General features: G+C 42.6%; 1 protein-coding gene across 2 annotated transcripts in view; it reads left to right on the top strand.

The window, feature by feature from the left end:
* The window catches only part of CNTNAP5 (contactin associated protein family member 5), a 285,642-nt gene that overhangs the window by 98,495 nt on the left and 159,404 nt on the right, over positions 1–27,743 (top strand). The window contains exons 1-2 of one of the 2 annotated variants that reach the window (XM_033161902.1): positions 5,624–5,681; positions 18,206–18,353. In XM_033161902.1, coding sequence (XP_033017793.1) covers positions 18,239–18,353 — 115 coding nt within the window. In that variant the 5' untranslated portion in view covers positions 5,624–5,681; positions 18,206–18,238. Of the gene's footprint in view, positions 1–5,623; positions 5,682–18,205; positions 18,354–27,743 lie in introns of those variants that run through there. The other variant, XM_033161910.1, reaches the window with a different exon arrangement.

Below are 27,743 nucleotides of genomic sequence, written 5' to 3'. Positions count from 1 at the left end.
CCAAGAGTTCTTCAAATGTTTCTTCTATAAGGCACAACTTGAATGGGGGGGGGGTTCCCATTTGCAAATTAAAAAGCAACTATTTCTTTCTTTTATGTTACATTTAGAATTGGATTCATCTCCTTTGAGAACCTTCTCTCCTTTCATTTGTAATATATTTATCTCTGCACTCGTTTGAGTCACCTTTGTTTTGTTTGAGAAGATACTATTTGCCTTGATTTGGTTTCTGCTCAATATACCGTTTCATAGACTTGTACTCCTGGGAGGAAGTTAGTATTTAAGGCATAGGAAACAACAGTGCAATTATGTTCCAAATCTGAGATGAGGCCTGACAAGTACAGAATCGAGCCTAGGGTGCTTCATTTTGGGGTTCAAGAAGTACAGAGATACCTAAGAATGGAATGGCGGTGGCAGTTATGCAGAACTACCGTAGGCAGTAAGTCATACAAAGAAAAGTCAAAGACATTCAGTCTATTTGGTTTGGGAGGAGATAGTGTGTCTTCTACCAAAGAATTATAGTTTTCTGTAGGTGCTAAAACTTATTTGTTAGAAATCTCCTTACAAGAGTTACAATTCTCAGGATATTTTAGGAGGAAACAATGAAAACTGTGGTTAACATGTTAAGTTTAGACATGCCTTTAAAGCTGGCTAAGGAACGCTTCTGACAGGTGTATGGGGTCATCAGCCTCTCAGTCACCTGACACTGTATGGCTGCAACTGATTCAAACATCAAAGAAAGAATCAGTCACACATTCAAGGTGCATCCTAATTCTTCCTTTTCAACCAAATTTTGCATTCAAGCTACAGCTGCAAAAATTCCTGCAGAAAGCAGCACTAAAATTCGTTGTTAAATGAAACCCCTACTCTAATCAGGGATTTGCTTTGCTCAGAAGCTCAGATCCTAGTGAGCCGTGTATTTGGCACTGAATTTAAAACCACCTTGGCTTGGTATTTGACAGGGAGTTGGCCACACTCTGATCAGGTGCTCCTGTGTGAAACTTTTTTCAGTAGGATTTGCACTTGCAAATTTAAAAGATGCTGAATGCAAGCCCTGCTTGCAGTGGATCAATCAGGAATACATTCTAAGGTTTACAGATATTCCCCTACAGCTGTGACTTTACCTCCCTCCACACATGCTACCTTGCCCTTGTTATTTAGGGAGCTCAGGGCTGTGTGATGTCAGTGTGCCGTGCGTGCATGCCCCACAGCATGTGCGCTTTGTGGGATATAAAGCTCTCAGTCAAGTCCAACATTCCAAGAGGACTAACTGCCTCTATGTGGCAGGCAGTTTTGTCAGTTGGTTGGTTTGTCGGTTGCTGCAAGGAGTGTTAACTGATAACTGCTCGGATGCAGTTGTAGTGGTTAAGAGGGGTAGACTCGTAATCTGGGGAACCGGGTTCGCGTCCCTGCTCCTCCACATGCAGCTGCTGGGTGACCTTGGGCTAGTCACACTTCTCTGAAGTCTCTCAGCCCCACTCACCTCACAGAGTGTTTGTTGTGGGGGAGGAAGGGAAAGGAGAATGTTAGCCACTTTGAGACTCCTTCGGGTAGTGAAAAGCGGGATATCAAATCCAAACTCTCTCTCATGACTCACTACTATCTGGTAGCCTATATAGTTTATCTGTTATGTAACCTAAGCCTGCCTTCAGGAACAACTCTGTAAACCTGAACGAATCTGATAGTAAAGTAGTTTATGTTAATATGATTCAGATTCATGTGTGTTTTCTTTAAGAGGGACAGAAAGGGATTATCAACCAGGAAGGTATAATTATTGATAGGACTCAAACAAGTTAGCAACCCGCTTGTCGCTGCATAAACTCAAACAAGGGATCATTTAAACTTTGCTAAATTATATAAACGTTCCCACACGCATGATGTCAGTATGCCCCGTGGCATGCGTTTGCGGCTGCCATAGAAGTTGGGGGGCCTGGCCGTCTGAATTAGAATTTTGTGTCGTCCCCGGCTGCCTCACATTGGCCATCTTATGTCAACAGGTGTGAGGCAGGTGTCTGTGGCAGGGAAATATTGCCTCGCAGGTCTAATTAGAAAACTTGGTGAGGCTAGTTTGGCTGGAGGTTCCCCATCCCTGCTTTAAATAAATGAAGTTCAAACAGGGTCTGAAGGCAGCTTTGGTTATTGCTTTCCCAAATTCATGCCTTGGAGGTGCAAGGACATAGGACAGAAAAGAAGACTGCAAAATGTATCTTTATGGGACATAAAAGAAGCTGTGTGTTAACAGATGCATTATTTTTGTGGTGTCAAGCATACTAGGAACATCTGCAATATCTTTATGACAGATATATTTCAGGACATTACAATAATGTTTCTCTCTCTCTCTCTCTCTCTCTCTCTCTCTCTCTCTCTCTCTCTCACACACACACACACACACACACACACGAGAGTATTTTTAAAGCATCAAACACCACTTCAGGCATGTTTGCTCTAGATCTTGGAAGGATGCTGTTAACCACTAAAACCAAACATTTATTTCATTGACTAATAAAGCAGAGATATATCTGAAAAGGAAAACATATATGTTCTTAAATCTTCCACCTTCTTTAGCTGCTCTGATGTGAATCAAATGGTGCAGTGAGGAGGGAATATTTAGATGTGTTGTATTTGCTGTAGCTGAGTTACCGGTATGTCAGGTACTACAGTATATATGCAGACTGTTTTGTACTGTTTTAATGGTGTTTTATGTTTTATTGTATATATTGCCGCACACTGTCATGTTGTATTGTATAAATTAGCAGTATCTAATACTTTTATAATAAATTGATAAAATAGATGGTTTTTCTTGTTACCAATGTTCCTGGATCAGATAGCATATTTATTGCAATAATTGTTCAATCAGACACACTGTTATTATCTAAATTAAAGTGTTTTGCACCCAGTAGTTTTGTTTTTTTATTTTTTGCCAATCTTGTGGATTTAGGGTTCTTAAAATGTTTGTGCATAGGTCAGTTGTTGTTTTACCCACTTGCTGAGTGAATGTGGCCCCCTGTCTATTTGCGCTCAATTGGACATTGCATGCTTTGCAGGTGCTGTTTTGTTTGATAATTTCAGGATTGGCAGACTTTACTGTAACAGCCTCCGTGAGATCAACAGAGGCAATTCAGTGATTGGTTCACAGGTATATGATTCAGAGATTGCTGGTTGGTGGTCTGGGTACAGTTTTCACTACTAATCTGCATGGATTTGGAGGCTGGGGGAATGTTGCAACAGGAGGGTTGCTGATTACTTGGACAAGTCATCCATAGTTTTTGCTAACACTAGTTTGCTTCCTCAAATTTCCAGGTGATATTTAGAAAATGCTGGATGAAATCCATGTGGAAAGGGATTTCTACATGGAAAAAAAATACAAAGCAAGGTCCAAATTTAGGGCAACTTTATAGAGCTCAGGGTCGCTTCCAGCTCTACAATTCTATCTAGTCCGACCCCCTTGCAATGCAGGAATATGCAGCTGTCCTACACAGGGATCAAACCTGCAACCTTGCCATTATCAGCACCACACTCTAACCAACTGAGCTATCCAAGTTGACATGGGGAGTTGCTAGATGACCATTGAGTCCCATAGATTCTATGTTAAGTATTTAAGATGTGTATACAATGTATTCCACAACATACAGTCTTAGACATGATGAGCACACACAAGAAAGGTTAGGCTGCTACCCAAGGATTGTCCTAAGTTCCTCCCTGCATGTAAATATGGCTTTTCACATGGGCATTGAATTGGAAGTGGGAAAGTGTTAGAAACTGAGATATGAAAGCTAGGAGCTAAATGGCACCTTAAACCTAGGTTATGGGTGTAAAAATGGAATGCCTAGGTGCACTTTTTTATAACAAGAATACAAAGCTGGAAATGAATGAACTGCAGCTAAAATATTATGTTCATTTTTCACATAGTCTAGTCCAGGTATCCCCAAACTTGGCCCCCCAGATGTTTAGGGACTACAACTCCCATTATCCCTAGCTAACAGGACAAGTGGTCAGGGATGATGGGAATTGTAGTCCCAAAACATCTGGAGGGCCAAGTTTGGGGATGCCCAGTCTAGTCCTTCCCCTGCCCACCCCCTAATATTCTTAAGAAGGTCTCTTCTCCTGTCTTCAGAGAGTAGCTGGAAGTGGGGAGGCAAAAAAGGTCATCCTTTCCTTCTACTCTGCAGTTTTAATCTGAAATCTTAGGCGCAGTACTGCGCCCAGAGCGCAGAAACTGCTTGCGCTAATGAGATTCCCTGTTGCAAAATGTGCCTAGAACAGTGGGAGTTTTGAACGCTGAAGTGGGGTGGACAGCCCCACTCCTGTTCCTTTGCATGCAAGCTGCCTGTATGATCCCTGTGCATGGAAACTGGCCACACAATGATCATGTGAAGAGTGCTCTAGTGAAGAGCAGCCCGTAATGTCTAAACTGAAAATATCAGATCTCAGAAGCCTCTGCTTCCAAGTATGCTATTTCGAGTATGCTTTCGAGTATGTTCCAGTCAACAAAAACATATGGATAGGTGATTAATGAATGGCAACAATTCATTGAAACACCTTGCAGTTTTATATAAGTTTTAAATCAGCACTGATTTTATGTCCTGTTGTGAAGACCAATGTTACAATTGAAAGACAGAGCATTTCTGACAATATTTAATGTTTTCATATGAAACATTCGAAACCTGGGACTTTGAATGGAATTATTGTCTTGCACAGTGCAGTGATATATCCCCATTGCCCTTTCAAATGATGCACCCAGGGAGTAGAAAGAGTCCTCTGGACCCTTTCACACCATATGCTAACAAGTCTTATTGATTACCCTTGTCATAACTTTTCTAAAAGAAGAGCCCAGTGGAGTTGTATTTTATAGCCAGAGCGGTTAAGGTTTTAAAAGTGCTGTGCTGCCCCATTCTATTAAACTATCTATGCTGCAGAGGCCAGGATAATGTTCATCTGAATGTTCGTCTATGGCTTTCTTTACCTCTAGCATCTCTCAGAATGTTTTTGCCATCCTACACTGAAATCCTTTAAAATTCCACAGGTAACATGACAGTGTGTAGAACCAGACTGGCAGAGAACCTGGAAGAGGATCAGGAGCTGGTGGGCACATGAGATTGATATCAGTGCCCCTGACACACACAACCAGAAGGGGGATGGCCTCCTTGCAGTCTATAGCAGTGGTGTGGAACCTCTGGTCTGCTGGCACACGTCCAAAAATGTTAGCGAGATTAGAAGTCAGTACTTAGCAACCCCTCCTTGTACGACTCCCAGGCAGCGACAGGGTGGTGAGGTAGAGACAGGAAGGCTTGTCCCATTATTATTATTATTATTATTATTATTATTATTATTATTATTATTATTTAGCAGCCTCTCTGCTGTATCCAATATAATAGTAGAAGATTAATTCTGTTCCAACTAGACTATCTCCTCCCCACACAGGGCCACCAACTGCTCTATGACAAATACTTTAGTGCGTAAGGGTTTATGTATACAGGGGGGGGGAGACAAGAAAGGGTTAAGCTAGGTGTGCTGCTTAGTTTGGGGTGTGCTTGTCCTGCACCTGCAACTAGTTAAGCATGCAAGAGTGACTCAGCACAATCTAAATTATAAATACAATTTGTTTGAAGCAAGTTTGCTCTTGGCCCTTGGCCTGAGCCCAGTATGTGTTCAAGCATTGCAAGGAGACTACATGCTTCTGGAAGGTCTGTATATTACAACTGTATGTAGTTTATAAGCTGTGCAACTGCATTATACTGTCAATAAACCTAGAACTGTCTGATGTATTTCTGTTCCATTGGCACACTCTGCTGGTGTGTTGAATGGGCACTCTATGTGACTGTACCACCTTAAGAACTGTACCTATGTTACTATTTATTTCAGGAGCAAGTAAATTACACCCCCAAGCCTACTATTCCATATTATGGGAGGAGGGGGAGAGCCCTGCAAACTAATCCAGCTTCCTTCTACCGGCTTTCAAGTGAAAAAGAGACAAAGCATATTAAGAAGAGTACACTTCAGATGCTTTCCTTTAGCACATTCATTACAGAGACCCAGGCTGTGAATTCTGTGTTACCTAATGTCTGCCTGCCAGCTTATAATGTGCCTATTGCCTTCATTGTTAACCGGCAGTGTCACTAGTCTTATTAAAATAGAAACCAAGAACATTTGCATCATAGCCTGGTGTTATATGATGTGTTTGCATTGGTTAGTAGTTATTTAATTGTAGTGCCATTTCTCTGACTGCGTGCATCTGTAACCACAAATGTCACAGAGAGAGTTAACGATTGCGGCCCGAGGAAGTTTGCTGTCTGTGTCAAATTAATAAGGGGGAAAGCACAATGGTCTGGATGCAAAGTACTGGGCCCAGATTGTTCTTTGTGCTGCTGTGAATGTGGGTGGTGAAGAGAAAAAAACTGTATCAAGAACAATTGTTACCATATAATGAGCCACGCTTCAGTTTTAAGGTCATGTCAGTCTGTGTGCCCAAAAAGAATCAATGTGCTTTTCAATTAAATTAGGCGGGTGCCAAGGGAATTGTGATGGGGGGATGCAAAAATGACTGTATTTTGGGTTGGCATTGACCAGTTTGCCATATTACCATTCTTCTTCTTCAATGCACTGTTATTAGTATTACCATTATTATCATTATTAATCAGCACCTAGAATTATCTGTGCTCTGCACATTCATTAAAAGATAAGGTTCACAATCTAATAGACAAGATACAAAAGAAAAAAGGAATGGGAAGGGAAGAGGAAAGCAATCGACATCAGAGAGATCCAGAAGGTGGCAACACAAAAACAGGCCTTTTCTGTGGTGGCTCCACCTTTGTGGAATGCTCTCCCCAGGGAGGCTCACCTGGCACCTTCATTACATAGCTTGAGATGCCAAGAGAAAATGTTTCTTTTTAACCAGGCCTTTGGCTGATGAATGTTCTATGTCCTTTTAAATGTTCAGGGGGTGGGGTGGGTTATTGGTTTCTTTTTGTTTTTATTAAGTCTTTTGTGTTCACATTTTGCAATTTATGTTGGAAGCCACCCCATGATCTTCAGATGAAATGCAGTGCACTGGCTAAATCTATAGCTGAGGAAGCCTTTACCTTAATTCTGTGTGGCAGAGTTTTGTTCTTGACTCCCTGAGTAACACTATTAGTCTGTGCAAGAGAGATCTATAACAAAATACTGAGCTGTGTCCATAATGTGCTGCTGGATCTGATCTTCTTCTTTTCTGCTCTGTGTTCCATTGTTTATTCTGCTATGTTTGTCTCCCCCTCTTGTCCTTGCTTAATAATCTCCTCCATCTCCCACATAGCTGTCAACTTTCCCCCTTTTTAGAGGGAAATTCCCTTATTCCGAATAGGATTCCTCGCAAGAAAAGGGAAAAGTTGACAGCTATGCACCATCTTGCAACAGATATTGAGAGGAGCTCCTTTAAGAACAAATGCAATTTTTGATGAAATAAGTTGTCTCGGTGGCAGATGCGCCTATGCTTTGCTTTGGTTGGTTCACCAATTATGGACAGGGAGAGCCAAGCCATGGTCAGTCAGACTCTGGTAATCTACAGGTTCATTCAGGGGGTGGGGGGGAGAGGTGCTTGACTGACACATCCCTGCAGATTACTTTCCTCTGCCACATGAGTGTATACATGCACAGATTTTTGTGGGCAATGCATATTTTAATTTTTTTGTAGTTCTGTAAACATCTGGGTTCAGCTGAGTATGCAGAGATAGTTTTGCTTCTCAGTGGGGCCACTTTGCCTACAAAGCTGTCAGCCTGGCATTGATGAAAGATCCCCAACTCCTCTATCTATCACTAGCTCACAATTTAACTGCCTTCCAGTAAGCCCTTCCAAATTATACCATATGTCACTTCCCACTTCACAAATCTGTACGCACTCTGTAGAATAGTTCAGCATTACCATCTTAGGAAGACTCTGTTATGCACCCTTCAGTAGTGGTGCAGATAGGCAGCTTTAGAGGACCTTGCAGGCTCCATTTTTAGATGGCAAAATGTATTTCTTTGCGTACGTCGAAATGTGGCCAGCTGGCAATCCTGCATTTGGTTCCCTCCTGGTCATTTTAAAACGTTGGTTTCTTTCTCTTCTTTCTGACAGCAACAGTGGTGGTGACAGGGGGATGGTGAAGGGGGAACAGAAAATCAACCAACCCCATGCCTGCCCTTGATATCCCCCTTTCAACTTTCCTGTGTTGCAGATTGGAAGGGGTTTTGTGATCCTCCCCAGTGTCAGAGGAGAAAAGGAGAGCACAGGCAGGGACAGCAAAAGGTTTTGCAAGCATTCCAAGGGGCAGGAGAGGGCTCCTTTCTATCTCCTATGTTGGTGGTAGAAGGGAGACACGTGGGGCAGCTTAAAAAAATCAGAGGTGGGCGGGAGAAGCACTTTCCATTCAATGGGAACCATTTTCCCCCTCGTTGAGCATGGCACACTCCTACTGCCTATCAGCTGATGGGCAGCTAACTGGTGCCTTGCTACAGCAAATGAATAACCAGGAGTCCACTTTCAGCTCCTGGTTGTTCCTTTAAAACCTTGCCCTTATTTGCACAGCCCAATATCATGTATGACATCAGGTAAAGGACAGGTGGATGTGGCTTCCCTGAAAATGCCTGGCCAACAGACTGGAAGTTCCCCACCCCAGCTTGTCTGCATCATGTTGTTCTTGTTGTAAAGATCCCTAGTGAATCATTCTGCATTTGTAAGGTTTGCTTTGGCTTCCCTTCAAATTGGCGGGGGTGGGGGAAGCTCAAAATAGAAATCAGCATCCTGTTAAAAATCACACTTCCCCACTCTCCCTCCCGAAAGTCAAGCACTATCACTTGTTAGTTTTAAGTACAGGGGAGAGAGATTGGGGGGGGGGCAGAGAGAACACAAAACATATTGATTTAAATGCTAAGAGATGGCTGTGGGTGATGGAAGTTTAGGGGTCTTGAGAAAAGCACAGCATCAAATGGTTTCTAGGTGTGAATCCTTGTTTGATGCATGACAATTTAATAACATAACAAAATTGTCCTCTTCAGTGACAAAAGCAGCATCTATGTTATCATCAACAACTAGTTGAATAGGAAGAGATTATTAATTGTGATTTTATTTCTCGAGTAACTACAAAAAATATAGGTGCTCTGCGTAAAACAGGAATAATGGAGAGGCATAGCTCCATTGCTCAGACCTACAAACCAAAGCTAGCTCCTTGAGTTGCCTGAGCAAAGGGGTGCAAAATAAACTGAAGCTGAATCCTGATAAGACAGGCACTGTGAGTGGGAAATTCCTGGGTCTGGGAGCAGGGAATTCAGAATGCGGTTGCACTCTCTCTCAAAAGGCAAGTTTGGGTGCTCTTGAGTCTGTCTTTGTCAATGGAAGCTCTAGTGACCTAAGTGACAAGGAGAACTTAACTTCCAGCTCTGACCAAGCTATTGTTGGCAATTTTATAACTGGATGACTGGAAGCCACTGATAGCTCAGGATGATGCAGCTATGTGGGACTTCCTACACACCTGCATATGGTGGTGAGGATCTGCAATGGCTGCTGATTAGTCAAGGTTAAGGTGTTGGTTTTTAGACCTATAAATCTCTAGAGAGTTTGGGATTGGGTTATCTCTGAGGCTGCCTTTCCCCATATAATCTGTCCAGGTCAGTGTGGTCTACCAGTGAATTGCTCTCCACGGTAGCATGACCTAGTAAGGTTTGAGTGGCTGGTGCTCAAAGGAGGGTACAAATTTTTAATATGAAAAGTGGTATCTAAAAAAATTAATAAAATGGGCACGGTCACTGGTCCTCCTTGATTACTGGGTAGCGTGCCTTGTCTTTGCAGGTTGTGTGTGGTGCTTTAAGTAGCAGCAGTGGTGCTGAGTTTCATTTGGAGTGTTAGTGGAGTCCTGTGGTCTCATGCCTATAGGAGAAAACTTGTGTTTGCAATCTACCCTTCTCCCTTAATTTTAGCTTTGCATCAGTGGTTGTCAAGCTGGAGTCATGGTTATGGTGGAATCACAGTGCAACAATGGCATAGATCCATTTGCATTAATCTTTAGTGTAATGAGAGATGGAGAAAAACTGTTATTTATCTGCTTTCTCCACACCATGCATAATTTTAACACCTTGAAAAGACACATAACTTCCCTTTCTGCCTTTGTAGCTACACTTGGTTTCATAAAGAGATCAAATTCTAATCTAAATCTTTTCAGTTATCTACTGGATATTTGAATAGAGTGAAGAATACTGGAAGACTGAGCTGTCCCAGCTGGTTTCATTTGTCAGTATTTGTCCTGCAAACTTTTTCTCCATTCCAACTTTCCTTGATACGCAGTGCAATTACTCTAACCTGTGTTGGACTTATATCAGCTATCCATTTGATAATGCCATGCCATCATGTTTTGCTAAGGACCCAAGATCCTTGGATCTCAGGATCCAAGTTGAAGAAAACAACTTGCAGAAAACAAACATTTGTAATGCTCTCATTCTAATAACAAACTTAGAATGGTCTTCAACTAAGTTTTACCCAGAGTAGACCTATTGAAATTAATGGATCTTTTGGATCTATCCACTCTGAATTACCAGCAGGAACTGAGCCAAAACAAGAGGGAGTTATCAGAATGTTCATGGGATCCCTGGCATTTCTAGAGGTTTGGAAAATCTTTTAAAAGCTAAAAAGGGCCAGCCACCTCAAAAACAACTATCCAACAAAGAGTTAGTATTCTCAGTGGTAACTAGAAGCCACACGATTGTGAGTGTTGGTGGGGGGGGGGGGGGATGAAGGAAAGTGAATTGGCTTGCTTCAGCCCCAGGAGTCATCAACCTTTTGGGGCCAGTGGGTACATTGGGAATATTGCAGAAGTTATGTGGGCACCAGTCATAAAATGGCCATCATGGGTATGGGGCATAACACAAAATGGCTACTGTGGGGACAACAAAACAGTGTACGTACGTTACTTCATCAGTAACCCTATCGGTGTGCTGAAACGAACCTATATCACACCACCACCACACTCACTCACAGAGGTATGCTTTTTGCACCTCTTCTCTCTTCCCAACTGAAGGGGAAGAGTTTCTAATCCTGGCACCCAAAGTAAAGAGGAACTCAGCACAAGGTTTTTGTGGGGGATATACTGCAGCATTTTGTTGGTGGTCCTACTTGTCAATATCTAAAACCTCTTTACAATGATTTATAACTATTAAAACAAGTTAGGAGTATTGTATGGAGAGAAAGCATGTAAGTGAGTGCTTATTCTGTAAACTCAGCTCCAACTGAGAGGCTCTCTTGGTTTACACAGTAAAATGCAACCATCTTAAAGTGTTAATATCCACACAGTTATATTTCAAGGGAGCTTTTGCTGAGATTATTACCTGTGGAAATGCTGAAGACAGCTTTTCTAACACCTCCTGAAAGTGTTGTGTTATACCTGCTTTTCTTTTTTCCGTTAGCCAAATGTCATTTGTAGATCCCACTTCACATGTCTCCCACTCTCACTTACGCTTAGGAGCATAATGAGAAATGGACATTTCTCATTTTAAAAAAAATGTCTGAAAACTTCTACACAGCTTCCTGTTGTTAAAAATTCAGCTATTGACAGGAATCAATAGGCACCTTGCAAGGTTTTGTGTTGATGCCTGGCGGTTACGTAATTAAAACTGTGCAGATGGAAGGAAGCAACAAAGCTTAAAATAATTCAAGAGGGAAAGAGTCTTTAGAAGAAAATGTGCCCACATGCCATCTTAAATAGGAGTACTTCAGTCTTTAATATCACACAATGTACTTAACGCAGGATTTTATTGCTTATGGTATTTGTTATAACACAAACAGCTTCCAACTCAGGCTCATCCATGTGGCAGTTCCCTCCCATGTGACAGAAAGTCCTCCTGAGTCCCTGAAGGGCTGCATAAGCACTGCCTGGGACTTAGATCTTATTGAGTGGACTCTGTTGCCTCAACACCCAGGGAGGCAGGATGTTTCTGGAAGGGAAGAGCAATATATTTTAAACTCCTGCAAGAAGGTTGACGTAAAGTTGCCAGGAGAAACTGTTGGGACTATTCATTCTGTACCAAGGTTCTCTTGAGTGGGGCCACTGGCTCACTGTGGTGGGGTATTGTCTATGTGGAGGCATCTTTGTCATTGTTGGGGGTAATGAAGAGTTTGCTGTAACAACTGACTTAATTCCTAATAAAAGCTGGGAATTGAACATCCCAATGGTTGTGGCCACTTGTGCAAAGGAAGAGGAAGGTGGTGGGAATGAACATAGGGGTCTTTGGATGTAGCCCCGTCCATGGAAATCCAAAACACACCACCTTCTCCCCCCCCCCCCCAACATGAGATTTCTTCTGGGGTCAAAATGTTTCATAAGCACTTCATTATAATTCACTTTTCTTAAAGAGAATTTGGAATACCAAGGATTTTAGCTCATTAAGTAGAGATGGATTCTCCTGTGGGAAATATCAAATTGACCCTTCTACCCCATATTCACTGCAATGGTATTACTTTACAGGTCTGACTAGAGGTGCTATCATACTGTTACCTATGAAAATGCAGTAAGATAATGAAATCATTTTTTTTCTTGTTTGAATTCACTGTAGTGTGGAATAAGAGAGATCTCCCTGGGGTCATCTCATTGGACAAAGCTGGCCAGTTAATTTAAAAGTATAGGAATAAGAATTACAGTGGTAGCTGGCTAACCTCTTACTGATGAGACTAATATGGAAAGGTTTTAAGCATTGCTCCCGATTGCTAGACACTAAGCATATTCACCACATTCTTTAGAATACAATTGGCTTACACAAGGTTCGTGTATAGACAGAGACCTGCCTTGTCTTGTTTACACAATGTAACAATAAGTTGGGGGCACTCAAATAGTCTTAGTGCCAAAAAGTGTGTTAAGGGGTTCCTGATATTGTTCCACCACCAGCCCTACTAATATACTAGCTATGCTACTGATATCATGTTTTTGGCAACTCTGTAAGGCACCCTTTGTGAGTACCTATGAATGAACTTAAGAGTTCTTCTGGAAGATCCTGGGCTAACCAGTATCCAAAGAATGTGCTGAGTATCTTCACAGGGTCACTGAACCTATGGCTTGATTGAGGGACCCCCCTAAATATTGTGTGTGCTCTGACCATTCTTAAGGCACTGATGGCTCTGACCATTCTTAAGGTACTGATGGCACAAATGTTGCTGGTAAAGGTGAATGTGGTGTTTAATGTAACCTAGATTGAGAATAGCCTGAGTCCAGTCCTTTAATATAGGAAGCTGTTTTAAACCAAGTCGGGCCATTGGTCAATCTACTTAGCTCAGTAGTGTTGACAGTGGCTTTCGTGGGGTCTCAGACAGCAGACCCTACCCACTCTACCTGAAGATGTCAGGGATTGAACCTGAGACTCTCTGTATTCAAAGCAGATGCTTAACTACTAAGCAAAGGATGAATGTCTGTCTCCAACTAAGCACCTGCCCTGCTAGTTTATAAACTCAGAGTAAGAGTTGAAGCCAGCTGAGAAACCTAGCTGTATGGGCCACCAAGTCAAGGTGGAATGTTCTGCCTAATCTGAGTTGCGCTCTGAGATCACACAAAGTGCTCTCAGCTGTGATTGCTTGAAACCATGTTCCATTGATTTCAATACAGTTTACTTCCAGCAAAGTACATTCTGGAATTTCAGTCTAAATCTGTGGCCATGTCATCGATGCCTGGGTATCATAACAAATTAAAAAATTTTTTATTTCATATGAGTATTACAAACTTTGGTGGTGCTAAAGAGAATTTGCTTTGCAGCAAACACTTATATTGTTAGTATTTTGCTTGGGATTTGAAGCAGAGAACCTGTGTTATTTAGCAGCTCATAATGGGTGTTTCTGCTTGAGTGAATCATGTAATCAAAACACATTGAGATGGAGGGTAGTATCTTAGTGTAACCTTGTCAACTGGGGAAAATACTCCATTTTCTCTGCTTACGTTTTTAAAATGGCCAGACCTATATGTATGGCTCCAAATAAACAACCTAATTAACTAATTTAACAGTTACATATATTTGGCAAGCTTTCCAAACAAAAAAAGTGTTGTTTTTTTAAAAAAGAAATAATATACTAAGCTTGTTATCCAGTGCTATTTAGTGGTGGGTTATTGTGGTTTTAATTACATCATCTGTACTGCATGATATTTTTGACAGAATTTGGGTAGGAGGAAGGAGACTCCAAAGACCAAGAATTATCCCTAAAGCTGCGAGGAACATAGCTGCGGGAAGATAGAGCATAGCTTTTGGCACACTTAATTTCCATATCTTTTCCCCAGTCCATACATCTCTTTCTTGGTTCACATACATTTTTTGTAGAATGGCCAGAAGCCCAGGATCCTACATCTCAGAGATGGGGACCATTAATAGCATGCAGGACACATTCTCTTCCAAGTAAGATTTCAGACCCACATGCCAATTACTGGCAGGGACAGAGCCAAATGTGGGTGGAGCAATGACTATAAATGTTACTGTTGTATAGTAAGCTATTCTACACCCACCCACACCCACACCACTGTATTCCATCTAGGAAAGAGTCTATATCAAAGCTCAAGGACACATTTCAGCCATGGAGAATGGGAAGTGCAGCCAGTGAGTTATGAGGCATAGAAAAAGAGGGCGTGGCTGAAGAAGTTGTGTGGCTTGGAGAGAGTCCTAAGGGAAAGGTAGAGATGGGGCGGAGCAAGGTGGGTGCGGTGGGTGCGGTCCTCCCTGGGTGTCACCTCTGAGAGGGGGTGACAAAATGCTGTGCGGCAGTCAATGTCTGTGAGAGACGGCGTGGTTTTGGCATGCACAGGCTTCCCACTGCCAAAGCAGTCTGCCTGCTTTGTTGCAAGGCACACAATCTCTGCAAAAAAAGCTCAACCACTCTGGCTTCCCCAAAAAAGCTCAACAACTCTGGCCCCCCCTCCCAAATATGGAAGAAAATCAAACCATTAAAATAAAATAAAAATAAATCAATGTGGGGGGATGACAAGATTTTTTTTGCACCGGGTACCACCTAACCTTGCTACGCCTCTGGGTAGAGAAGCTTGGATGATTATAATTGGCCCTTGGGCCTGAGATTCCCCACCTCTGTTTTTAGGATTATCCTGTATGATAAAACTAAAGTTTAAAAGCAGGTGTAACTTAAGCAGGAATAGCTTGCTTTTTAAGAAGGGGAACATCTTGACCTGCTAGCATGAAAAATTTCACTCTTCTACACAAATAGGAAAGTTACACGAGTTGTGTCCTCCTTTGCCTCAGTTCATCCTACTTGTTGTCATCATGGCTGGCTGAGGCACCTTTTCAGGGTCAGATCAAATTAGGAACTCTTCAAACTGGCCCCTACCAGGGCCTGAGTGTCAGAGGGACAGGCCTGTAGCAACGTTAGAGGTGAAAAAGAGGCAAGGCAGCATTGTTCAGAATTAAGCAATGAGACTTGCTTGGGTGATAAGAAGTCCCAAGAAATCCTAGACTTTTATACCTAGGTAGATGACAGATCATGACTGTCAGCATTAAGGATTCCTGGTGCCTACTCATCATCAATCACTGCTCTGAATTCACTCAATGACTATAAACACAGAGCAGCCAGGCTATCTCATTTTGCAGAAATTGCAAGAATTGCAAGAAAAAACACATTTTTCTTTTTTAACTTTTTCTAAAACTTGTAGGCACTTAGTTTGATAAGAATTTGAGCTCAGAAATTATTTATCCTTCCTATCTGCCTTTCCATACCCCACCCTGTCCAATACCTATGCTGCAGCTCAGGACAATATTCATCAGTAACCATCCAGCCTTGCTGAGAAAGTGATTCTGAACTCAGGGTGTCACCATTCTGCCTTTAAAGCCCTGAACCTGTAACCAGCTTTGTCTTACAGTTACACAGCTGTAAGATATGAAGTAATAAACCAAATATACTGCTTCAGAAGGTGCAGAGAGTTTGGTAGGCCTGCTTCTTAAAGTCAATGATCCCAGCATAGTCAAATGGATCATAGAATTTTGCATATGCACTAAATCTCATTGGAATTAATTACACTTTTCAGGTGCAGCATTTCAGCCTCAATTAGTGGGTGTGAAGTGGCCTGTTTGTTCAGTGGAAGGCAGTGGGCAGAGTTATGCCTCTGCAGTTTCTTGCATTAGGAAGGCAACAGTGCAAATTAAAAAACCATCTGTGATGTGGGCACCTGCACCTCCCCAGTCTTTCCTTTTCCTTCGGTTCAGCTCACCTCTGTGACTTTGGCAGGAGAGAAAGCATTAGCAACCGCTTGAAATAACTCCCTGGGAAAGCAGTTAACCTCCAGTCTGTTGATGCACCATTCGTGTTGGTGTGCCAACTCTCCTTCCTTCCATTTGCAGTTCAGACCTGTCCCATTACCTGCCTAATAAAGTGAGAGGGAAGATAATCGCCGTAGTCATTATGGTAGCCAGCTTGTGCAGATCTGTGAAGATGCCATGACTTTGGCGTCCTGGGGCTTGTGCTATCAAGTGAGATAGACACATCAGCCAGTGTCTGATGCTGCCACTTAATTTATTATGCCTTGACGAGTGGACAGTCTTTTATTCCAAGGGAACCTTTTCTCCCCTCATGTGTAGCTGCAGTGTTCTTTCTGCTTTTTACAGATGTTTTGCCAAAGGTTGAGGAATTGAGGAGGAGATAGTCTGCTTCCTGTCAGCATCACTGCAGACACACATCAATCCCAGTCTATTATACAGCAGCACACCCCCTTTTAATGGATTCGGATATTAACAGGTTAAAGCGTAGCTAAAGGAACAGCATCCTAGATTTTAATAGCTTTTGACTTGTGATCACAACTATTGTGTAGGGCAAGGCTATATATTACCTTGAGACTATTGCTATAGGCATAAGTCTATCAACCTGCCACCTTCAATTTTAGGTAATATGTAGCCTAGCCATATTATGTAACTTCCAAATGAAGCAATCACAGAACCATATAATTGTCGAGTTGGGAGGGGTCCTGAGAGTCATCTAGTCTAACCCCTGCAGTGCAGGAATCACAACAAAAGCATCCATGACAGATCACCATCCAACCTCCGCTTAAAAACCTCTAAGGAAGAAGAGTTCATCACATTCTGAGCGATTCCATTCCACTGTTGAACAGTTCTTACTGTCAGAAAGTTCTTCCTGGTGTTTTGTCAGAATCTCCTTTCTTGTAACTTGAAGCCATTGGTTCAGGTGCTAACCTCCGGAGCAGGAGAAAGCAAGTTTGCTCCACCTTCCTTGTGACAGCCCTTTAGATGTTTGAAGATAGCTGTCATATCTCCTCTCAGTCTCCTCTCTTCCAGGCCACAAATACCCAGCTCCTTCAACAATTCTTCATAAGGCTTGTTTTCTAGACCCTTTATCTGCACATAAAGAGCCAGTGTGGTGTAGTGGTTAAGAGCGGTAGACTCGTAATCTGGGGAACCGGGTTCACGTCTCCGCTCCTCCACATGCAGCTGCTGGGTGACCTTGGGCTAGTCACACTTCTCTGAAGTCTCTCAGCCCCACTCACCTCACAGAGTGTTTGTTGTGGGGGAGGAAGGGAAAGGAGAATGTTAGCCGCTTTGAGACTCCTTTAGGTAGTGAAAAGCGGGATATCAAATCCAAACTCTTCTTCTTCTGCACATGTTCCAGCTTGTCAAAATCCTTCTTAAATTGTGGTTCCCAGAACTGGAGACAGCACTCCAGGTGACCAAGGCAGACTAGAGCAGTACTATTGCTTCCCTTGATCGGGACACTACACTTCTGTTGATACAGCCTAGAATGATATTAGCTTCTTTTGCTGCTATGTCACACTGTAGGCTCATGTTAACCTTGTGGCCTACTGAGATCCCTAGATCATTTTCACATGTATTAACATGACTTATTTTTTAGAAACCCATGCTGGGTCTTAGTAATCAAAGCATTCTTTTCATAGTGCTGACAGACTGACCGTTTAGTTATATGTTCTAGGACCTTTCCTGATATTGAATGGTCGGTAGTTACTAGTAGGGTTCGTATTGTGGAAGACCCTCCATGAATATTCTCCCCCGGCAGCTACATCACAAGATTTCTTATTTACCCTGGAATTTTAATTGCTGTAATTCTTAGTTTTGCTTTTAATAAATTCCCTTGGTTTTATTAAAAAATATATAATATGAAGTTGGCTTGCACATTATCCTGAAATCCCCAAAAATTGAAGAATGGTAGATAAATGTTTTAAATAAAGAAAAAATCCATAACTTAACCAATTCTATTTCTTTGCAGGTCTTCCAAGGGAATACCAATGCTGACAGTGTCATGCAGCATAAGTTTCTGCACTCAGTGAAAGCTCGCTTTGTGCGCTTCATTCCTTTGAAATGGAGTCCAAGTGGGAAAATTGGCCTGCGGGTTGAAGTTTTTGGGTGTACATACAGTAAGTATTTCCTATGATTTGGCAGAAATGCCACATTTCTACTGAACTGATGGGTACCACATTGTTAACTTCCCAGAAAGGCACCTCTGTTGCTAGACCATTGCACTCACTGCACAGCTACAAACTGAACTTGTCACCAGATGTATACTCAGTAGAAAACTGTAGTCACTGCCACTCTCCGACAAACAGTGTAATGCCACCCGCGAAACAGCTGCTTGTCTCATTTGCTCTTTTAGCAATGTGCAGAATGGCCTACAATGTTGTGGAATTATAATATATGCAAGCACAACCATTTTTAAAGTTTAATTTCTTCTGCTGCAGATGGGCGAATCAGCCTTAAATTAATTTTTAATAATGGAGAAACATGTGCCTGTGATTGCCTTTTATTATATTCTAGTCATGACTTTTTTTAAAAAAAAAAAAAACAGCAAAATGCCAGCGTAGCAAGTTGTTACTGAAATAGTTTGATTCTAGAAAGAAATGTTTTCTTAATAAGCAATCAACTGAAGTTTTATTTGCACAAGCGTATTGTAGAAGCTGGAGCTTTAAGATAGATGCCCATTAAAATGCCAGATGAAGATGAAAGTTTCGAGGGTCCCAAAGACTGGGAAAAACAGACATACAATTTAGTTAGGAGTGCCCTGAGTTGGGGAAAGGTGGGTAAATATGAAAGCCAAATAATCAAAGTTCAGGTTTCAAAGTTTAACTCTAACCTTGTATAATTAAAAGGTTCCAAATTGCACTGGGGATTCTTAGTATGTTAACCTGAATGCACATAAAATCCATTCTGCTGAATGTGAGAAGGTTGAAGTGGAGTTGGTACATGCAAGGATATTGTGAGCAAGGCTTGTGGAACTGTCTGCAACCCTCTCCCTCCTCTAAGATCACACATGTTCAACTTGAACACCTGAATAGAGTCATTGTCACCAGTGATGAAAGAATGTGTGTCTCCCTCTTGTTTCTGAAAACCAGTTTGTTGAAAGCCCCAGGAGGGGAGAGGGCTCTCATGCTTAGACCCTCCTTGCAGGTTTCCTACAGGCATCTGGTTGGCCACTGTGAGAACAGGATGCTGGACTAGATGATGACGATGATTAAGATTAAAATTTGTATACTGCTCTATACCCCCAGGTCTTGTGAAGAGACTGTGTTGTGCTGAGCAGCAGATAATAATCTGCTTCAATATATTCCTATTGCCTGTTCCTTTTCCTCTTTGCCGTCTTCAAAGGCAGGATTTTTACAAAAGGTCAGTCAGGCTATGCCAGGGGTCTGCAACCTTTAAGACACAAAGAGCCACTTGGACCCATTTCCAAAGGGAAAAAAAACAACAAAAAAAACAATAGAAGGGGAATCAAGGGCAGAAGGATTGTGGATGAGCAAATAATATTACTGCAGAGTGCAAATATTTGGTAACATTAGCAGGAGGTGAAAGGTTTGAGGAAAGCTTTGCAAACACACACACACACACACACACACACACACAACAATAATAGCAGAAGTACCGTGTTTCTCCTAAAATAAGACACCGTCTTATATATTTTTTCGCTCAACAAAACACAGTATGGCTTATTTTCAGGGGATGTCTTATTTTAACTGTGTCACATCGGTACGCTGCATAGCCACGCCTCTCCAGGCTGTTTTAATGGGAGGTACCACGTCACTATGGCTTATTTTCGGGGTATGGCTTATTTTTGGGGAACGGCTTATATTTCGCAAATGCATAGAAATCCTGCTATGGCTTATTTTATGGCTATGTCTTATTTTAGGAGAAACAGGGTAAGTTCTTTGGCTGGAGGCAAGCTGGAAGTACATATGGAATCTTTCCGTATTCCAGTGTTTCCTGGTAGAACAGGACTAGTGACATATCTAGTACATCAAAGTGCCCCCCCTCTTTTTTTAAGGTGACCCATGGTTTTCCCACCCAATAAAGTGTCTGATGTTGCCAGAGACTAACAGGATTCTGAAGTGTGTGGTGGGGGCAGGGGACCAGGAGAGTGACCCAAGAGAGGGGACCAGCAATTTATGGGGTTTGATGCCGCTCACAAGGCAGGAGCCAGGACAGGGTTGGGGAGAAAGAGTTGGGTAATTTGAGATGGAGGAAGACGCACTAGATGTGGCAGAAGAAGAAGAGGCTTTTCAGCCTGCAGACGGGTCAGTAGACTCCTCCCATCCTCCTCCCTACTGTCCCCTAGAACCAGGAGGAGCTTGAAGCAGGAATAGCAGCAGTGACTTCCGAGCAGGAGAAGTCAGGGAAGGGTATATAAAATAGCAGGGGGCAGATGTCTCCTGTTACTGCAACTGCTCCTCAGGGTCTAGACAGGTGTCATACATAATGTCAGGTTTGGGGCAAGTATAGACATGACTGTCAAGGAACAACCAGAGTCTTAGCACACTCCTGATTCCTTCCCGGCAAGCAGGACTTGCTGTCAACACCAGTCAGCTGATTGGCACCAACAACAAGTCCCTGGAATCATCTCTGCAAATGAGTTCCTGATGGTGAACTGCAGAGTGCAGCCACTCACTAGCTAAAGTGGGCTTGATCTCATCACCCATCAGCTGATCAGTGCTAACAGAAAGCAGACTGGGATTGGGGCTTACAAGCCAACAGTACAAAAGTTGTCCCCCTCAAGCAACATCTACAAAGGGGAAAAAATACTTTGGGCACCATTGTGCTGTCAGGTGGCTGACAGCTTTGTTCACCTATCAAAATAGCCCACAGGGTGGTAGTGGATGGGGGTAGTCGGAAGATATTCCCCACCCCTGCTCTATAACATGGCCAAAACCTTTTCTATATCTAGATGGCAATTGTTACAAAACTGGACATGACCCTAGTGTGGACTGCAGGAACTGTGTGGTCTCTCCCACTAGAGATATTTCAGAGTCTGGTGGCTTTTTCCTTTCTTTAAATCTCAAGTGCATTAACAGAAAATGAAAAGTGATGAGCTGGACAAGGGAATAAAAGGGAACCTGATTGTGAATTAATTAGAAGAGCAGTTGGGTGACTGCCAAGCAGTTACCGTTTGTTTAGGAGCAAAGCCAGGAGAACAGGGCTTTGAGTTAAGTGTCTCATTAGAACACCAAGGGTAAAATCAAAGCATGTGTTTCATTAGATGCACCCTCTCCCGATCATGTCATGTCATGTTGCTTAAAAAGCCCTATATACTTACACAGTAGACAACCAATCTGAAATGTATTGAAATGTATTGATCAAGGTGAACAGTGATTGAAATCACAAGTATTGCTCTGACATTTCTGCATGGATGTGTCATCAGAATCTCAAGATCAATATGCCCAACACCAAAATTATAATCTTTCCTTCCAAGCTTTCATTTTCTTATTCACTCTCTTCAACTATTGGCAACATCAGCACCCACTTTGTTGATCAGGCACGAAGCCTTGTTTGTATCCTTTCTCTCCTTTGCTTCCATATTATGACCATTACCAAATCACATTACTTCTATTACAAAAATGTAGCTCTCCTCTCTGTTCTCTCAGCAAAAAACTACCATCAATGTCCTTTTAGCCTTCTGACATTTTTTTCTTCCTAGTCTCCCATTATCTCACCTTGATCTGCTCACTCCTTTTCAACAGTTCCATGCAAAAATTGTGGGCCTCTCCCAATGTTCTGACCACATGACACCCTTTCTTAAAAATGTACATAGGCTTCCTCTGTCAAACTCTCTGGGGTCTTGCCCCCCTTTACTCTCTGCACTTAAACCACATCCCCAACATTATTTGCCTATTACAGGGGTCTGCAACCTTTAAGACACAAAGAGCCACTTGGACCCATTTCCAAAGGGAAAAAAAACAACTGGGAGCCGCAAAACCATTGCGACATTTAAAACAAATATAACGCTGCATATATTGTTTCTTACCTTAATGCAATAATAATAAATAACGTATAGGAGCCAATGCAAAGTATAATTAGTAAAAACAACAAGAATAAGTTATTACTTTTTTGCATTGACTCAGGGGCGTACCCAGGATCAAAACTGGGGGGGGGGGGCAAGCCATGGTCGTTCAGGTTGTGACATTTCAGCACGGAAAGGCGAATGAAACCAAAATTTTAGGGAAATTATATATAATTATAGCAGTGCTTTATTACAGTAGTTATTACAATTATTTGCTTGGTTTTTTTTAATTTTTTATTCTAGTTACATGTCTTATACCAGGGGTGGCCAACTCCCAAGAAACTGTGATCTACTTTCAGCAGTGATCTACCCCCGTTTTTGGGGGTTCAGCTCAAAGTTGTTTTTTGGGGGGTGTGGTGGGTGGGAGAGAGGGCTTCCCCCTCTAAGATAGGTTGGCAAGCGAACTAATAAAGAAAGAAAAAGGGGGGGAATGGAAAAGTGGGGTGGAAAAATATAAATTGGGGGTGGGGTGGGGTGGGGAGAATATCTATTAAAAATATGTAGTAGTTTAAAAAATAAAAATAAAGGGGGAAATCTTTTTCTTCTTTTTCCTTTTTTTGAAAACAAAAACAAAAGGGGAAGAGAAAAGAAAAAGGGGGGATAGAGGGAGAAAAGGGTAATAATAAAAATTCAAATAGAGTGGCTGCAGCAGCTGTGGGGGGTGTTTGTTTGTTTTTCGTTTGTTTGTTTGTTTGTTTTAAAAATGGGATTTCTCCCCTTGGATTAAAAAAGGAGGGGAGGAAGAAAAAGAGAGGGGGGTGGGAGAGCAAGGCAAAAAGCCAAAAAGCAAAAAACAGGTTTGGGGGGGAATCACGCCAGGCACTGCAGCGCGCCGGCCTCGGGGCTCCGGGCCCCTGAGCCGCCCTTGGGGCCGTCTTGAGCATGTACACCGCCCGCAGCGAGCGCTGGCGAAGCACCGGTTGGCGGAGGTTTCAGAAGCAGCCCGGACGTTTTCGCCGCCGCCCCCCCAAGCAGCTCTACTTCATCCTGTCGGCGACCATCACCGCCCTCCCGTCACGGCGACGCCTGCTCCGCCCTCCGCACGGCTGCTTTGAAAAGGATTCCGCCCGACAGGGGCCGCTCAGAACAGGGGCCGCTCCAATCGCCGCCGCCACCTCCCGCCGCCTTTATTATCCCGACTCTTTTCTCTCTCTCTCGATAACTCGCAAAGCCCAGCTCCTTCTTCTCCCCGCCCTAACGCCACCCTCATTGGCATGTTCCCCTCAAACAGGAACAGGCATCCCGGCGGCTCATTGGCCGGACGAAGCATCGCTCTCCCGTGCCCGCCTCCTGCCTTCATCCTCAGTGGCTACCTCGGCGGTAAGGCCCCGGCTCCGAGCCTATGCGCCAATGCGGGCGATCTGTCCTGCCAATCGGCATGCCGAGGTGGTAAAAGCTCAGCCCTCCCCACACGCTTATTGGTGTGAAGAAGTCGCTTCCTCTCTCTGGGAGTGGTCAAGGTGGACATAAATCTTGGGTCTGTCCTCGGGAACCCCGAGAGGGCTGAGAAAGACCGCCCAGCTGTTCAACGTTGATGCGGATTATTCATGGTTTTTTTGGCCCTTTTTTTTGCCGATAACCATTTAATTATTATTGAAAGGGCATTGAAAGGGGGCATGCCGGAGCCGCGGGAGACCTGTCAGAGAGCCGCATGCGGCTCCGGAGCCGCAGGTTGCTGACCCCCGCACTAGGTCTACCCACTCACCGTGGCCCCAATACTTGCCTTGTTATTTTGGTTCACAGCGGGAGCCTGCATGCATTCAAGAGGCTTCCCATTTATTGACAGCAGATGGATAATGCGGGAGCAGGGCTGGCATACCTTTAGAGGTGGGGCCAGCGTGCCTGGCATGCTCTCTATTTATTGCTCCATACAATCTTGAATTGCCTGAACAGGGCTATAGATTTTCCAGGATAACATATCATTTTGTTTTCTGTGTTAAAGTAAAAAGAAAAGAAAAGAAAAAATCCTGGTCAACAAGACTATATACAGAACAAATGCAGAAACCATTTACTCCCTAATCCCAAACAGCAATCTGATCATGATGACAAGACAAACAACCAAAGTTATATCAGAGGACAAGTGGAGACAAATGGCAAGCTGATTGTTTGGGATGCCTAGAGGGAAAACAGGTTATCATTATTGTACGGTACATTTCAGAAAGGTCTTGTTAGCTTTATCACTGGCAAATTCTGCTGATCAGTGGTAGCATTTTTTTTTTTAATGGGAAGAGATTGATGGCCACACTTCAAATGCTGATTGTATTCTACAACTTTCATAATAGTCTAAAAGCATCAGCACAATCCAGCATAAATTCTGCTAACTGACTAGGAAGAAGTGTATGTAAGGGAGAGAGAGAGAGAGAAGGGGAGGGGAAGAGCATTACAATTCAATGACTGCAGGAAACTCTTTGCTTTCAGAAGTTAGGAAGCCTGACTTCACCTTGTGCTTTCATATTATGCTTTTGGAGAAAATGATTGTGCAAACCTCCCTTATCCTACCTCTTCTTTTCCTGCACTGATTGTGTCTTTCATGCCATAAGATAAAATTAATGTACTGGAGAGAAATGCTTATGAACTGAAAGCACTGATAGCTGAAGTCTTCATAGCAGAGTAAGAGAAAATGGAAAAAGTAAATATCAGGTCTGCCTGGCTGAACAAAGAGACTATGGCAATACCTTTAGGGATGCCAGAAATATGAGTATCCTCTGTGACATTGCAGGAATCCTGGAGCATGACCTGTTGTTCATGAGGTACAGCTGCTTTGTGGGGGGATTGACAAAATATCACAGACCATCATTAGTATCAAACTCGTGCCTTAATTGCAGTAGAACTTGTGAGACCTGTGAGCATCCCATCATGTTGGCTGCTAATGCTAGGTCTGAAAAGCCTGAGGGTAACTCCTCACTCCACACCCAAAAATCCCCAGTGAGGTCTGAGCATGCTCAGTGGCCACAAAATGTTGCACCCCAGTAGGAAAATGAAAATTAGGGAAGGGGACTAGAATGTGCTTATAATATCTGTTACAGGTGGGTAGCCATGTTGGTCTGCCATAGTAAAAACAAAATAATAATAATACTAAAATCCTTCCAGTAGCACCTTAGAGACCAACTAAGTTCATTCTTGGTATGAGCTTTCGTGTGCATGCACACTTCTGAAGAAGGCATCTGAAGGTATCTGAAGAAGTGTGCATGCACACGAAAGCTCATACCAAGAACAAACTTAGTTGGTCTCTAAGGTGCTACTGGAAGGATTTTTTTATTTTTTTATTTTGTTTTGACTTATAATATCTGTGAGGAAGGCAAAGTTGGCTGGCTGTCAGCCTGAACAGGAACACTTCTGCTAGGAGGTGAGTATATTCTGACACACATACATTGCAGATCACCCTTGTTTCTACTTCTGTATACTTTGCCTAAGTGTTCCAGTGGTCCTCCCACCTTTGTCACAATAAATTTCCGCTTCCAAGTCCCTTAATGGGAGTTGATGTCAATTTTTCTTTTCAGAAAGTCATCTTTTTGAGCTTGAAGTATATGGTTTTTGACGTGTAAGAAGTTCTTATTATGTTTAAGTAGAAGCCAATGATTTGTTGTCATGCAAACTGTCATTGATGACTTCTGAATGTCACGAGTGCTAGCTTTGTAGGTGTCATCTGTTTGTTTTGCTTCGGGTTCTTCATTCCCCCACAGATTTCATGTCAACAGTGGAGCAGAAGTCTGACATAATGTACTCCCCCACCACATGACAATGCTGCTCTACTGAATCCATGTATACAGAAGGATGAGAACATACAGAATATGCCGTTGCCACGTAACAACAAATCATTAAAACTTGTGGTAGCGTTAACCCCACTCCAACTTTGGCTTATAGGAAGCTCTTCTCTGCCTTGTCATTGGGCAGACATCACATTTCTGCATTCAATTCCCGCTACCCCTTAGTTAGGGGTGGGCAAATCGGCCAGTTTTGGTTTCTCTCAGGGCTCATCCAGCCTGCCTTTGGTGCCACATTTCTAGGCACAGGTCCAGGATTTAAAGCTGAGTGTCTGTTTTTTTGTTTTTGTTTTGTCCTGGCACTTCGCCCAGGAAACCCCTATTTTACCACTGAATCAGAGCAAACAGCAATTGGATTTTCTGTGGATTGTCATTTGCTCTCATTCAGCAGTAAAAAAATGGGTTTTCCCAGAGAAAGTACTGGGACAAACAACAATAATAACAACAACAACATTTGGAGCCCCACCGTTCAGCCCGGACACTGAGGTCTCCATTCAGCCCAGACTCCAATGGCCTTCTGGCGGTTCGCTCACTGCGAGAAGTGAAGCTACAGGGAACCAGGTAGAGGACCTTGTCGGTAGTGGCGCCCACCCTGTAGAACGCCCTCCCATCAGATGTCAAGAAAATAAGCAACTATATGACTTTTAGAAGACATCTGAAGACACCCCTGTTTAGGGAAGTTTTGATGTTTGATATTTTGTCATATTTTTAATATTCTTTTGGAAGCCACCCAGGGTGGTTAGGGAGGCCCAGCCAGATGGGCAGGGTATATTATTATTATTATTTTATTATTAATGAGCGTTAAAGTGTAGACATGTACCTGGAAAGTGCAGCACAGCAGGAAGTCTGGATGAGTCCTCAGTTTCTCACTTTTCCATTCTTAAGTTCAATTTTCCACATTTCAACACCAGTAGATCTTATTTTTAGGTTGCCATGAAAATTTACCAGCATTTTAGCATGAAATTCTACCTAATACACATATTTTTGCAAAGCAATTTCCCCTAATACAACACACCTTTGTGTGTTATTTTCACTAATGTATGCATTCATATGCATGCTTTACCCTAGTTATATGTACACATTATGGAGAACTGTTTTGCAAAATTTGCAGAAGCGCGAATTTCAATGGGTGGTTGTGTTTTGGTACACATGATGAAGTTTAGATAAGCTCACCTTTAAGTGTGAATTGAATTTAATTTCTCCTGCAATAAGTCAGATTGGTGGCATTCACCTTATTTCAGGCATAGGCAACCTTCGGCTCTCCAGATGTTTCGGACTACAATTCCCATCATCCCTGACCACTGGTCCTGTTAGCTAGGGATCATGGGAGTTGTAGGCCAAAACATCTGGAGAGCCGAAGGTTGCCTATGCCTGCCTTATTTTGAATCCGAATTGGCTCACTAAAACCCCTTCTCTGCCTTAAATGAAAAATGGCAATTCTCACTGGTATGGTGCAGAAAAACCACAACTTATTCCTTGCCAGTATCAAAGGAATTATTTTCATTTCCCCTCTCATTTGGAAATAACCAGTCACCAACTGATAAATTTTATTTTATCTTTTTGCTGGAGTGAGGGGGTGGGTAAGCAGAGTGTTAAGAAAAACAAATTGGGAATAAGTGCCAGAAGATTGAATGCAATGCAAAAAGCACAAAGATTGTACTGGTTAATATCATCATTACGCCTTAAAAGAGCAAGAAGGCAGTCTGGGGGGAAAAGAT

Source organism: Lacerta agilis, chromosome 1 (assembly GCF_009819535.1).
Source record: "Lacerta agilis isolate rLacAgi1 chromosome 1, rLacAgi1.pri, whole genome shotgun sequence".
Classification (NCBI taxonomy): Eukaryota; Metazoa; Chordata; class Lepidosauria; order Squamata; family Lacertidae; genus Lacerta; species Lacerta agilis.
Note: the sequence above shows the minus strand (reverse complement) of the source record. Positions and strands in the feature narration are given on the sequence as shown.